At 37.5% G+C, this 15,218-nt stretch overlaps 1 protein-coding gene across 1 annotated transcript in view; it reads right to left on the bottom strand.

Moving 5' to 3' along the window:
- The window catches only part of ABCA9 (ATP-binding cassette, sub-family A (ABC1), member 9), a 52,011-nt gene that overhangs the window by 21,364 nt on the left and 15,429 nt on the right, over positions 1–15,218 (bottom strand). The window contains 13 exon segments of the mRNA XM_005861819.2: positions 227–425; positions 2,191–2,310; positions 2,805–2,944; positions 6,026–6,116; positions 6,891–7,029; positions 7,237–7,356; positions 7,554–7,729; positions 8,148–8,258; positions 8,784–8,845; positions 9,373–9,541; positions 10,207–10,354; positions 11,600–11,785; positions 12,071–12,212. Of these exon segments, the coding sequence (XP_005861881.1) occupies positions 227–425; positions 2,191–2,310; positions 2,805–2,944; positions 6,026–6,116; positions 6,891–7,029; positions 7,237–7,356; positions 7,554–7,729; positions 8,148–8,258; positions 8,784–8,845; positions 9,373–9,541; positions 10,207–10,354; positions 11,600–11,785; positions 12,071–12,212 (1,803 nt within the window).

Below are 15,218 nucleotides of genomic sequence, written 5' to 3'. Positions count from 1 at the left end.
TGATAAGAGCAGATTCTGTGTAAAATTAAGAGAAAAGCCCCACACTTTATCTGTTTTAATTACACACCCACCTAAGCATCTAAAAATTGGCTTTGACTTCTATGTTTAAAAGACCATATACAATTGCTGAAATGTATTTTATCTGTGATTGGTTGTTTTTTTCCCCCTCTCTTGAATTTATTTTGAATGTGCCGACCATGCATACCAGAAACCCTCAGGTACTCACATGGTCATCATAGTTTTTTTTTCATTCTTTAACTTTAGGAAGCGAACTTTGGCTATTGCACAGGTCTGCTGCCTCCAGAGAGCCATGCCGCTGGCTGCTTTCTTTGTCTCATTAAAGGAAGACAAAACTTGTTCCAGCTCAACAAGGCCTCCTGTGTCTCTTGTCCTATCACTTTGTAACTGTGTCCAAATTCCAATATCTAGAAAATATAAAATCAATAATTTATAAGGTGTCATTTTAGATGTGCCTAAGATTTCCCTAGGATTATCTACTCACTACATGGTGTCAGAGTAGAGAGCCTTGGACAAAGATACAATTAATCTAACTCATGGTTTTACTTGAGCACATATTACAGAAATGGGAATGAAGCAAAAAAAAAAAAAAAAAAAAAGAAAAGAAAAAAGAAAGAAAGATACACTACAAGAAGAAAAAACATGATATAATAAAAGAAAATTTGTATTTTTCTGAAGAAAAAAATTCTTTGTCTACAGCTTTAAAGGACTTAATTTATTCTTGAGAAATCAATGAAAAGAAACTTATATAAGAAGAAGAATCTAATCATTGCAACAGATAAACTATCTTAGTATTTCTGACCCAGCTAGAAAATTTAATATAGATAGAACCCTTTCCTTTCCCCTCTGGGAATAGCTGCTTTCTTTGTCTCATTAAAGGAAGACAAAACTTGTTCCAGCTCAACAAGGCCTCCTGTGTCTCTTGTCCTATCACTTTGTAACTGTGTCCAAATTCCAATATCTAGAAAATATAAAATCAATAATTTATAAAGTGCCATTTTAGATGTGCCTAAGATTTCCCTAAGATTATCTACTCACCACATGGTGTCAGAGTCGAGAGTCTTGGACAAAGATACAATTAATCTAACTCATGGTTTTACTTGAGCACATATTACAGAAATGGGAATGAAGCAAAAAAAAAGAAAGGAAGATACACTACAAGAAGAAAAAATGTGATATAATAAAAGAAAAATTTGTATTTTTCTGAAGAAAAAAATTCTGTGTCTACAGCTTTAAAGGACTTAATTTATTCTAGAGAAATAAATGAAAAGAAACTTATATTTAGCCAAGAAGAAGAATCTAATCATTGCAATAGATAAACTATCTTAGTATTTCTGACCCAGCTAGAAAATTTAATATAGATAGAACCCTTTCCTTTCCCCTCTGGGAATATTAAATTGGTGGAGACAAGATTTTTTAATATAGCCATGGTTGAAAATAAAAGTTATGTCTTTTAGAAGAAGAGCCTAGAGAAATTGATCAGCTCTAGACTTTCAGAAAGCTAAATGCACATTAAAAGGTAAGTGTAACCAACCACTAAGAAAAGATATCAAGTGTATAACTTAAAAAAGGATAAAACATAAAACCCCATTTGATCAATAAGGAAAAAAATAGAAAATCAAAGTGAAAAAGTGCAATAAAGAGTAGACACAGATAGTAAACCAGAAACCTTAGAATTATTAGAGAGAAAAGGCAGAACACTTTCCAAGGATGGCAATTAGACTGACAGAAAAAATTTCAACAGTAACAATGGAACCTTGAAGACACTGGAATGATGTCATCAAAATACTACAAGAAAAGCAACTGTCAATCTACAACTCTTATTTCTTATCTCGATAGCTCTTATACAATATCATATTATGTACATAATAATAAATATAATAATAATAAATATTGTCTGCTCCATAAGGATTTAGTCTTATGCACTGCTGTAGTCCACAAGCTTTAAAAAATGCCTGGTACAAAAATAGGATATTCAAGAGGATATAGGAGGCCAGCATTGAGAGAAGGGGGTAGGAAACAGAAATACATTTCTATCTGTTCTACATTTTCCCAAGACAAGACTAAATCATTAGACTCCAAAAGCATGTCGTTTCATTATTCAAAGTATATTTTCAAGATAAAATACTGCACAGAAATATAAAATTTAAATTTCTTTTCTTTTTTTTTTACCTGATTCATCAATAGCTGATTTTCCTTCTAGCTTCAAGAACACCTCATTCAAAGTTGTCATGGAAACACCGTAATTCTCAACGCCTTGGTGAGACCATCTATCAAGATCCCTGTAAAGGTCTAAAGGTAGACACAAAAATGCATCAAAAGAATATGATTTGTAATGAGATTGATAATAACATTTTAAAAAATAGAAAATTCATGTGATAGAATGCATTAATCAGAAGCAGTTATGATATAGAATTTCCCTTATTTATAAAATAGTCTAGACAGTATATATATAGTTCCATGTCTTCTTGAGTATAAAATTTTAAAGTTATTTTTTTTATTCTTAGAAAACTACATATGTGAGGGATTTTGAAATAAGTTATATTTTATTTAATGTTTTAAAATATTTAATTGTTAGATTATGAAGAGTGTTATGGATAGATTGATTGTGTCAACCCAAAATTTATATGTGGAAATCCCCATTATTTAAGAAATATTTTCTAGAAAATCGAGATTTATGCTTTCATGTTAGGCTTAATTGTTAGGCAATACAATAACAAATGCAAAAGAACTAAGGTTATTGTAACATCAATATAAACCATTCTGTGGTCTCTGCGTTCTGTTACCTGGGAATTTGTTTGTCCTTTCCAAGGGCAAAATATATACAAGCTTTTCTTCACTTTGTGCTGTTAATTTGGCATCAGGGATGTGCTGTTTAACAAGCGATGTTATATTGTCTGGATCACACATTTCATTCAAATGCAAACTAACATTTAAAAAGAGTAAATTTAAATTATTTTTCTCGAACACTATCTCTACAAACAATTGTAGTATGTGCTCATCCTTTCATTAATGAGTCAAAACATGTATAACCTAATGAACGAAGTGAGACATAAAAACACCAATGTAGTCCAAACTGTATAATCTGTACCACATGGCAGGGGGACGAGCGTAAGGGATGTTAGAGATAGAGAACGTGACTCAAGGATTATTATTTGGAGAAAAGAGATATTCGGCTAGACCTTGACTGGAGTGAGGTGGGAGGGAATGCCTAATTTTGTTTCCACCTGCTCAATAACTCAACTTTGAATTCTCCCTTTGCAGTAATGTATGAGTCCTGCAAAAACTAGCACTTGAACATGGGAAAAACAAAAACAGAGGTACTGTGTATAGTCATTAAGAACATGGTTTGATTGTTCTACTGATCCTTGTTCCAGAATGCAGGTCTAATGTCTCTGAGCATCAGTTTTCTCATCTGTGAGACTGAACAATACTAAGCTCTCCAAGGATCTCAAAATACAGAACAAAATAAAATATGTATGAGATAGCACAGGGCTTTGCACTAAGGAAACCCTCAATATGTTAGCTGATGTGATCTTTTCTTCTTTTTTGGTCCAAAATGTATTCAAGTTGAAGCTGGTCTGTCTTGTTATGAGGACAAAGTTCTTCATGAAATCATTGGATTTGAGCAAGCCCATTATTAGTCACATGCATTGAATTACACTGAAGCTATAGAATGACAAGGGTATCACAATTGACTTTGACAACATGAACCTAAAAAAATCCATTTTAGAAAAAGCTATTTTGTGCTTACAAGGCCCTGTGCTAAGCACTAAGATACCAAATAAGAATACAGCCCTAGCCGAAACCGGTTTGGCTCAGTGGTTAGAGCGTTGGCCTGTGGACTGAAGGGTCCCAGGTTCGATTCCGGTCAAGGGCATGTACGTGGGTTGTGAGCACATCCCCAGTGGGGAGTGTGCAGGAGGCAGCTGGTCGATGTTTCTCTCTCATCGATGTTTCTAACTCTCTATCTCTCTCCCTTCCTCTCTGTAAAAAATCAATAAAATATATTTTAAAAAAAAATTAAAATGAAAAGCTTAGCATCCAAATATCAGCAAGCCAAGTGTAAAACACATTTAATAAGTAAATATTCAACTGATGTGTTTTGTAGGTATGTAGCATTTACACTTCTTAAGTGATTAAAATTTAAAACTGCACTTAGACTTTGAGGGCACCCCTATATCCCAGAATTAGATGAAAGACAAAGAGCGTGGAGTTAGTGGGAGAGTCCATAGAGCTTTGTAAAACTTCTGGTGAGGTTCTGTGACTTCACATATACAAATTAAAATCTGCGTTTCCTGTGAGACCCATGAGCTTTAGAAGACTGTAAATTGGCCGCTCACTGTTTTCTGTCTGCACGGAAGCCCCCTTCCTTCAGAAAACGCCCTTTGATGCCCTCAGTCTCCTGGGAACGGCCAGTTGGGGCTCAGGCCCCACCCCCTCCACACACCAGCATGTGGATGTGCCCCAGGGGAGCTCTGCTCAGCCACAAGCCAGGCTGATGGCTGCCAGCACAGCGGTTGTGGCAGGAGCCTCTCCCGCCTCCTCAGCAGCACTGAGGATGTCCGACTGCAGTTTAGGTCTGCTCCCTGCTGGTAAGTGGACATCCCCCGAGGGCTGCCAGGCTGCCAGAGGGATGTCTGACTGCCAGCTTGGGCCCAATCCCCCAGGGAGCAGGCCTAAGTCAACAGGTGGACATCCCAGGCTGCAAGAGGGCATAGGCCGGGCTGAGGGACGCCCCCATGAGTGCACAAATTTTTGTGCACCGGGCCTCTAGTATAAATATAAATATATAATGATATAATATAAATATAATGTAAAGCATATTATAAAATAAGTGAGGGAGAAGGAAGTTGAGTCAATTCAATTAAGTGCTTTGCACATTGTCAATTACTCATTCGTTCAATATCTTTAGTCTTAAATGCAAAGCAGGCATTATTGCTGCTACTCCATAAATGAAGTTACTGAGAATCAAGTAAATTAATAAAGTTTCCTAAGACAACAATTCAAAGTAACACTTTCAGGGTTCCTGAAGAGTGGGTGCTTTTCAAGGAGAAAACACTCAGAAAAGACTTTCAAGAATGGATACGATTGGAACGTGGTTTGAAGGGGTTGGAGGATGACATGTTAAACAGATGTCCTATCTCAAGCAGAGACAAAACACAACACTATGGAACACCCCAGGGAACAGTGGGCAGTTCCTTTCAGTTGGAAGGTACGGATTCAATCAGGTAGTACCAAGCAATCATGGTGGAATGGTAGGCTAGATCAGGTCAAGCACCTGGAGTAAATATGGGAGGATTCATTTAACCACTGGAGATAAAGTGACTTGAATTATTTTTAAGAAATATTAATATTTTAGTGGGAGTATAGGGGTGATTCATATTACACCTGTAATCTTGGCCCAAGATTATAAATGAGTTGGGCAGATTATTAAAACTCTCTGACATGTCAAAGGAGAATAATAATACCATCTTAAAGTTATCTGGAGGTTTAAATATGATTATATGAGCATTCCAAATGTCGATATCTTAGCAAGTACCTAAGACATAGCCAATACTTATTAAGTGACAGACATTACTTAATAATGATAATAACTATGATCTGGAAGAGAAGGAAACAGGAGAGAATGAAGGAGAAAATGAATTCATGGGGAACCGAGAGGAGGCTATTGAAACTGTCACAATAAACCCAAATAAGCAATGAAATATGATAAGAGAAGGGACTGGAATATCAATACGTTTCTTCTAGCAAACAAAGTGTTGTGAAAATATTTTCCAAAAATTTTATTTAAACGTCGCTTAATCATCCTTATAGTCTTCATGTCTGCAACCCCTCATATCCTTCACTCTAGCTAAGAAAAAGAGCCCCGGGGCGTAGTTCTAACACAGATCTCTTGAAATGAACACACCAGTTGTGCAGTCTACTTGCACACGCTCAATGTTGATATCACCTGCCCTCAGCTTTTCCAACATGTTCTAACCTGTCTCCAACGGTGAGGTCGTACCTTAAATGGTAGCCGATGCCCCATTTCTTCTTCAGGAATAGAGACGAGCCTGCACACCTCAGCTTCCCATTAGATATAAACACCTTTCGGTCTAAGTATTAAAAGCAAAAAAATAAAATAAAATAACTTGCATTAAGGTGCTGTATTTTCACTATTAATATGAAAGAACAAATTCATTAATAAGCAACGTATTTTAGAAGCATGACCCACTAAAACAGATGCATTCGAATCCTGATCATATGCAAGCCACTTTCTTTGTCATACAGTCACTAAAATGACATGTCAGTTTATTCTCTAGTACTAGTATATTTAGAAAAAATTATACATTGAAAGGATCTGTTTCAAGCCAACTGACATTCATATTGAATAACGTCAATATGAACGGCAGTTGTTATTAATCTTTTTTGTTGTTAATCTTCACCTGAGGAAGGAAGGGAGGGAGAGGGTACGGAGAGAGAGAGAGAGAGAGAATCATCGTTGTGAGAGAGACACATTGACTGGTTGTCTCCTGCATGCACCCCAACCAAGGGGATGAGGAGAGAACCCACAACCCTGTTATGTTCCCTTAACCAGGAATCGAACCTGCAACTCTTTGGTGCACAGGCCGGCACTCTAACCACTGAGCCCACTGGCCAGGGCAAAGCATAATATATCTTTGAGAATAGCTATATATTTTACAACCAATGCAATAGGTTCAGAGTACTTCCATGGCACAATGTACTCAGGGATGTAGGTGCTCAAATGGGTGAAAGATTCTCATGGCAGTCACACCCATGGCAACTAACTGTGCTGGAATGAATCTATACATATCCCACATGTGTCTCTGATTTCTCACTAAGGTACATGCAAGAAACCTAAGAGTCACCAGCCAGGATGTCAGCCTCATCCATGAACTGGGTGCTGAAGAGGATGACTCTGTTTGATTTCCTCTCTTTAAGAAGGTTCCACACACGGTGCCTTGAGAGAGGATCTGATCCAGCGGTTGGTTCATCCAGTAGCAAAATCTGCACAGCACCAAAGCACATAAAATCATTTCCCCTCCCAGGCAAAATTTCATTAAAAAAGCAACATGTATTTGGAGACATAGCTCAGTACTTAATTTTCCATTATAACTGCTCTCTTGCTTTTTGCGTTTACAAATTAAGTCTGACCGAATACAATAGTTTCTCAGCCCTCAATCTGATTTTACCGGTAATTTTAGTTCGATTTACCTGAGGATCTCCTAAAATGGCAGTTCCAAAAGTTAGCTTCCTTTTTTGTCCACCGCTTAAATTTTGAGCAAGAATGTCTTGAATATTTTCCATTTCCAAGTCCTGTAAAACTTGTTGTACCTAAACCAAAGAAAGGTTATTTGGTCTAAAACCCAGAATGGTTATTTAAAAAAAACAGTATCATTTGTCTGTTCATTATAAGGGGCCTTTTTGCCCTTTAGAGGGTGAACTGGGTAGAAGTAACACAAGTGCATTTAGAATTTCCTAGGGAAACAGTTTCATCCTCATGGCTGCATGACATTTAACTCGGAATCTACCTCTCGTTCCACTTCCTGCGGCTGGATCCCTTTTATTTTGGCAAAGAGCCTGAGGTTTTCCCTCACTGTCAGGAAGCCGAATTGCACATTGGATTGCGGGCAGACTCCAGTGAGCATGCTGACAGTCTCCAAGTCAGCCGTTTCTGAAAGTGAGTGGTTGTAGATGGTGACCGAACCTAGAAGTTAAAGGTAGACAGTTAACATCAGGGTAATGTTGCATGCTTGCTTTATGTAAGATATTTTTAAATGAAAAAACAATGCGTGTCAATCACTAGAGTCCTTTAAAGATATTGGGCCTACTAATAGGGAATACACTATTGACTAATTAAAAATGTAATGTTCATAAGACATCTGACCCAGCTGGGTGCCAATTCATAAACATAAAGCTACTTACCAGGAAGTATTTAAACCAAAAAGATTTTCCTAAATAAAGAGAACATGAATCTATACAAGAATAACTTGAAGAAACTTCTAAAACTTTTAAATACCTGAGTGTGACTAGTAGTTAATGAAACTACTATTGAAATTAACTAATAAAAATGCACAGTTAATTCATTTGCCCATGTTCTTGTCATTAGATAATTGTCTTCTTACCTGATGTTGGGTCCGACAATCCACTGAGTATGTTTAACAGGGTCGTTTTCCCAGCTCCACTGTGACCAAGGAGTGCAGTGATCTGGCCTTCATATATGTCAAATACCAGACCTGGCAGTATTTAAAAAAAAATTACACTCAGAGCTTACATAGTAACCTTACATTCTCTGAAATTTTTATACGTTTTTATAATATGGGTATATTTGGCTAGCAATAGTCAAAATCCATCCCAAAAATCCTTTCTTTAAAATGGTATCTGCTATGATATACATTTTATAGGTGTAATATTACCATAATATATTATTCTATGATTAACAATTTGGGGGATTAAAGCAGTTTTGTCTTTAAAGATGGGCTGACTACAATGAAGATAGCTTTTGGATTAGAGAATGTGGTGAGCTGAAAATACAATATCATGATCCTATCACACATCTCTCAAACCTATAGGATATCAGGGTTGCATCTGACTTTCTGAAATAGTTACGTGGTTTCTCCTTTACTCGGAAGGAAACATACTGGGTTCGAACAAAGGAGCATCATAATAGCTGGACTATCTGTTCTTCGTCTGCCAAGAGAGTATCACAGTTGAGACACAGTCTTGAAAACAACCCGCCTGTTACATATGATATTTATTACCTTTCAAAGCTTCTACTTTTTCATGCTTTCCTTTTTTATATTCCTTTTTAAGATTTTTTATTCTGGAAAAAAAAGACAAAAATGTTTTGAAGAAATGGTGGAGGTGGACAGACGGTTGAGACATCCACTGACTGGAGGGTCTCTTTCCCCTTTCTGCCTCACCTGCCTCTTCCTTCTCATTGTATTAACCAGGAAGCAAAGAGGAAAGGGACAGAGTGAATCACAGAGAAAAGGGGGTGAAAACAACCAGGGAGAAGGTGACTGCGTCTGTCACAAAGACAGCAGGCAGAGAAAGAGAGCCAAGCATGAACAATGGAAAGAGCTCATGAAGAAAGTGGAAATATGAATACTATTTATTCATGGATGGCTGTTGCTCAACCACAGATATTAGTACATGTAAATGCTGACAATGTAAGAAAACAAAATGTTATCAAGAGAGAGGGTAGCCCTTCCTGAGGGCAGCAGCCTGGACATCAGTGGGTACAAGAAGGACACCGAAGAAAACCTTTGTCATATCTGGGTTTTGCCCGATAGATCTCTGGTCTCTGACGGGTGTTTCATTTGCATCTCCAGGTAGTTCTTTCATTACCTGATGGCTTCTTTCCCATGGAATTCTGGAGACACTGGTTCAAAAGAGTCATTGGATGAAGAATCTGAATCTATTTCATTCTCAAGGGCCACGTGGTCAGCTCTTCGGTGTTGAAACCAAAAAGAGGGTTTCAGGAAAAACCAGGGAGAATGTCGACGTCCATGTTCAGCTACATGAATGGGAGGCAATTAAATATTGGGTCAGGCACCACTTTAAGGACTGCAGTCACCATAGCAGTAGCATTCTTCATCTAGTTCTGACACGTGCACTAATAATATAATTACCCTTCATCGCTTACAAGTGTCTGTGTCTTTAAAAATGTTTTTTTTATTGATTTCAGAGAGGAAGGGAGAGGGAGAGATGGAAACATCAATGATGAGAGAGAATCATTGATCGGCTGCCTCCTGTACACCCCCTACTGGGGATTGAGCCTGCAACCCTGGCATGTGCCCTGGCCGGGAATCAAACCTATAGCCTCCTCGTTCATAGGTTGACACTCAACCACTGAGCCACATTGGCCAGGCGCAAGTGTCTCTTTTTTAAAAGAAACAATCTAAAGTGTTATGGTAGAACAAGATCTTAGGAAGTTATTTTATAAACACAGTGCAGAATACCATTAGGCTTATTTTTAAAGTTTTGAAAAAAATGCTTGCTAATTTATAGTCAATACACCATAGATATTATTTAACCCACTATATCTAAATATTATCATTTCAATCTGTAATCAATATTAATATTATTAATGATATACTTTTTATTCTTGTACAAAGTGTAGACCATTAAAGAAATGCAATGAATGAAATTGTGTTGAGTCACAATCATGAATCTACTTACTGGGCAAAACTTTGCCAAAATATAATGTCAATGCCAAATAGAGAAAAGTATCAAAAACCAACATGAAACAAGTAGCTATTATTAGGTTTGGGTTGCTTGAAGAGTCCAAATGGGTGTTAGCATTCACATCATAGTCCAAATGTATAAGCTAAAAAAAAAATACATAGACTATTAAAAGGATAAACGGAGCATCAAGAATTATTATTGTCTTACTAGAGGCCCAGTGCATGGATTCGTGCACCAGTGGGGTCCCTCGGCCTGTCCTGTGCCCTCTTGCAATCCAGGACCTCTTGGAGGATGCCAGATAGCTGGTTTTGGCCCGATCCCCGCAGGCCAGGCCGAGGGACCCCACTGGTGCATGAATCCATGCACCAGGCCTCTAGTATGCATATAAGATCTTTGGTTAATCTCCTCCCGCCCTCCCCTTTGCCCCCTTCCCTCTGCGATTCATCAGTCTGTTCCATGTTTCCATGCCTGTGGTTTCCGCTCTTGTGTTGAACATCTACCCTCTGGTGGTCAGTGCGCATCATAGTACCGGCAAGTTGGCCGGTCACTTGGGCTTTTATGTATATAGATAGATTATAGACATTGGGATTGAACATAATTCTTGTCTTCACAGAGCTCTAAGCTAAGGGAAGAGATAACAATGAACCATCTAACCACAAAGCAATTTGAGGAGTTAATGGAAATAGGTATAAAAAGCTCAGAGACCCACCGGCAGAGCAGGCAAGTCCTCCAGGCAGAAGTAAAAACTCAAGGAAGGTGATATTTGAGCTGAGTTGCCTATAGGATTGCATCCAGCTTAGGATGGGGAAAAGAAGAGAGCATTCTGGACAGGGGGCAAGATTTGAAAGTGAAACCATGCAGGAGTGCAAATACTTCAGTGGTAAGAGAAAAAAACAGAATAATTACTTAGTATATAGCAAGATAGAATGAGTTTATATGTAACATCATCCTTCATTTGGCATTTATAGTTATGCTGTCATAACTAGAATTAATTTTCTGAGAGGAGGCTTAGTTTCATTTAAATTGGCCCATCAAAAAGTAAAAATGTATTTCCATGGAATTCCTGGTTTTCAAATACTGGCCATAATATTAAGGGTCATGTTTCTTGAGCATTAACTTAGATGCCTCTTCAATGGGACAGCCCATTAAAAGTAAAAGCAGAACCGCATCAGTAATGGAGTATTAGTTGGCACTTAGGGACTTAAAAAAAAAACGAACTGTGTTGAGAAAGAAAAATAAAAGCATACACCTCCTTTCTATACCTTCTGTGTGTATCTTTGCCAAGGTAGATGGGAATTTTAATGTTTAGCACCCGAAGCATGAATTATTCAGAGGGAATGTGTTTTAAATATTTTGTAGAAAATGAAGTAGTTACATCAGCTCTTACCTGGGACATCCCGACAGTGAAAGCAAAGGGGCTAAGAAGACACAACGTCCATTCCAAAAAGGCAGGGAGATGCCTATACAACGCCGTGAAACCCAGGCTCCCCCAAACGACCGTGAGCAGAAAGACGACAAAGCCGGTAAGGAATGGTTTCTTTATCAGGACGCTCATCATGAAAGCTAAAGTTATCTGAGAGAAGAGAAACACTTTAGGTAGTATCTACTTCTCTGAGAATCATCAGTGGCATACTAAAGGACAGGATTTCATAGTATGATATTTTGTCCATTCCCTCCCCACCCCTAGATACGGTCTCATGTAAATACTCAAATACTGCAAACAGAAAAGAACAGGTGTGATCAGAATTAGTGATAAATAATGGGTAGGTTTCCCTGAGAAAAAGAAGAGGGAGGGTGGGAGGGAGGGAGGGAGAGAGAGAGAGAGAGAGAGAGAATTTGATTAAATTCATCAACTCACCAAAGACAAGCCGTAGAGGAGAATGAGCATGAAGACCACCACAAAGCTAGTGAGGACGACAACACGGGTAGATTTTACAACAAGAGCCACCAGAATCGCCATAATAAAGATGAAGCCAGCGTACATCACACTCCAGGAGAGCCTTGCAGAGAAACGAAACGTCATTTCAGAGCGCTGCTACTCCATCTCTGGACTCATTCATGCGTTCAACAAATGATGTGTGAAGCTCACCATATAGCAAGAGTAAAGGGAATATAACAGCTAACACATCAGAAAATTTCTCTGCCCCTAAAGATCATATTCTACAGGGGACGGTAGGCAATAAACAAGTAAACAAATAATACAGGCAGCCAATTGCAAACCAAGAAAGAAACTGAGTGATAAAAAGTGAGAGTAATTGGGAAAGGTTTCAGGGAAAACATTTATGAGGATTTGTCACTTCCAGACTTCTTCTTTCAGTAAAGTAATTGTATAAATATCATGGGCCAAAAGTAAATGAAGCAGCAGCAAACTTTGTCTCTGAAGAGCCAGATAGTAAATATTTTAGACTTTTTAGACCCTGTGGTCTCTCTTGCAACTACTCAACCCTGCCTTCAGAGCACAAGAGCAGCCATTGAAAAATGTGCAGCCCTAACCAGTTTGGTTCAGTGGATAGAGCGTCGGCCTGCGGACCAAGGGGTCCCAGGTTCGATTCCGGTCAAGGGCACATGGGTCAAGGGCACATGCCTGGGTTGCGGGCTCAGTCCAATGTGCAGGAGGCAGCCGATCAATGATTCCCTCTCATCACTGATGTTTGTATCTCTCTCTTCCTCTCCCTTCTTCTCTGCAATCAATAAAAATATATTTTAAAAATGTGCAAACAATGAGTGTGGTTGGGTTCCAATAACAAGTCATTTGTTAACACTGAAATTTGAGTTTTATATGAGTCTTTGTGTGTCATAACATATTGTTTTTTAATTTTTCCAAACATTTAAAAATGTAAAAGTATTCCTAATTTGCAGATTGTAAAATAAAAGGGTGTGTGTGTCATATTTTGCCAACCCCTGATATAGATGATTAGGTAAAGATTAGATATAGACACAGATGTGAACACAGGTATACAAATAGATATGGGAATACAGATGGATATGAAGATATGTCGTTTCTTGCTATCAATGCCAAAAAAAACAGGAAGTAATTTCTTTATGGGGAAAGAGAGTCAACTTTCTAATCATGCAAATCTAGGTTCCAGCTTTCTCTGCTCCACTGTAAATCTATGATCCTAAAAGGTACTCAATCTCTTTAAATTTCCTTATTCTCTGCTGAAAAATAATAAGAAAAGATGAAATATTGTATGTTATGGGTTTGATATGACAATGGGTCCATAACCGGTCCACAATGAACACTTAGTTTTCTTTTGTTCAAAGCAGAAAAGCCATTGTGTTTTGGGAAGTCTTGCCTAACTGTGATGATTCCTTTGCACAAAATACTTCTATTCATCTGAAATTGTTCATCTCTCTGCATTCTATAAACCTCTCCTTAATTTCATTCATATGCCAAACACACAGAATGTCACAGCCTTTTCTTATGGGAGGAACATTCCTATTTTTGTTAACCCTTCAACATCAGATATATTTGCTCTTTCTCTCATTATCATCATCATCATCATCATCATCATCATCATCATCATCATCATCATCATCATCATCATCATCATCATCATCATCATCATCATCATCATCATCATCATCATCATCATCATCATCATCATCATCATCATCATCATCATCATCATCATCATCATCATCATCATCATCATCATCATCATCATCATCATCATCATCATCATCATCATCATCATCATCATCATCATCATCATCATCATCATCATCATCATCATCATCATCATCATCATCATCATCATCATCATCATCATCATCATCATCATCATCATCATCATCATCATCATCATCATCATCATCATCATCATCATCATCATCATCATCATCATCATCATCATCATCATCATCATCATCATCATCATCATCATCATCATCATCATCATCATCATCATCATCATCATCATCATCATCATCATCATCATCATCATCATCATCATCATCATCATCATCATCATCATCATCATCATCATCATCATCATCATCATCATCATCATCATCATCATCATCATCATCATCATCATCATCATCATCGGTTGGTTTTCTCTAATGCTCTGTAGGTTTCCATGATTTCTTAAAAAATATATTGACCAAAATTCCCTCCAGGATTGAGTTATACAATTTTAATACAAATAGAGACACCAGAAGAAACTCCCATTCTAGACCAAACCAAGCCAGCAATGCATTTTCTCCACTTTTTGCATTGTTTATTAAATATTTCTGGAGGAAAAATAAATTTGGTATAAATTGGCAGCATTAAAAATATGTGGTCTTCCTATTCAACAGTATCTAACGTTTATTTAAACACTACATGGTATATATCTACAACTATTCTATATGTTCTACAATTCTTGTTTAACATTGAGAATAATAACACAGTATGTATAGGGTATATTCAAACCACTGCTTTCTGATTCAAGAACTTATGCTTTTACTACTCTTTATCTCAAAAGCATTGTTTGGCTAAACTCATTAAAAGTTTTGTTGCTAATTGGTTCCTTAACTTACATCTCTCAGTATGTACTACTTCCCAATACTGAGTTCTATCTAATATTCTGTGTTTAATTTTTCTTAATTCCACTTTAAATACATTTCCTGTTTAATCTTTATGGCCAATAAGAGATAGATACCATTATCAATGTTTAACAGAAGAGAAAACCTAGATTTGAAGAGATTAAGTAACTTGGTCAAGGTGGCAATGCTCAGATGGAGATGACCCACGGCTTCCCACCTCCCAAGCCTGTGTTCTCACCACTGTGTATACCTCCACCAAAGAAGCTTTGGGCTTAAAGAACATAACTCGTGTGTGTGTGTGTGTGTGTGTGTGTGTGTGTGTGTATGTTATTTCCTTCAGTGTCATAAAAGTAAGAATTCATTCAATGTGGAGTCAAAATCAATCATCCAAACATATATTTCATCAAACATTAGAAATCTCACATGTGTGTGCGTGTGTGTGTGTGTGTGTGTGTGTGTGTATATACAAAATTACT

The sequence above is a fragment of the Myotis brandtii genome, unplaced genomic scaffold (genome assembly GCF_000412655.1).
Source record: "Myotis brandtii unplaced genomic scaffold, ASM41265v1 scaffold157, whole genome shotgun sequence".
Lineage (NCBI taxonomy): Eukaryota > Metazoa > Chordata > Mammalia > Chiroptera > Vespertilionidae > Myotis > Myotis brandtii.
The sequence above is the reverse complement of the archived record's forward strand: the minus strand, read 5'-3'. Positions and strand labels throughout refer to the sequence as shown.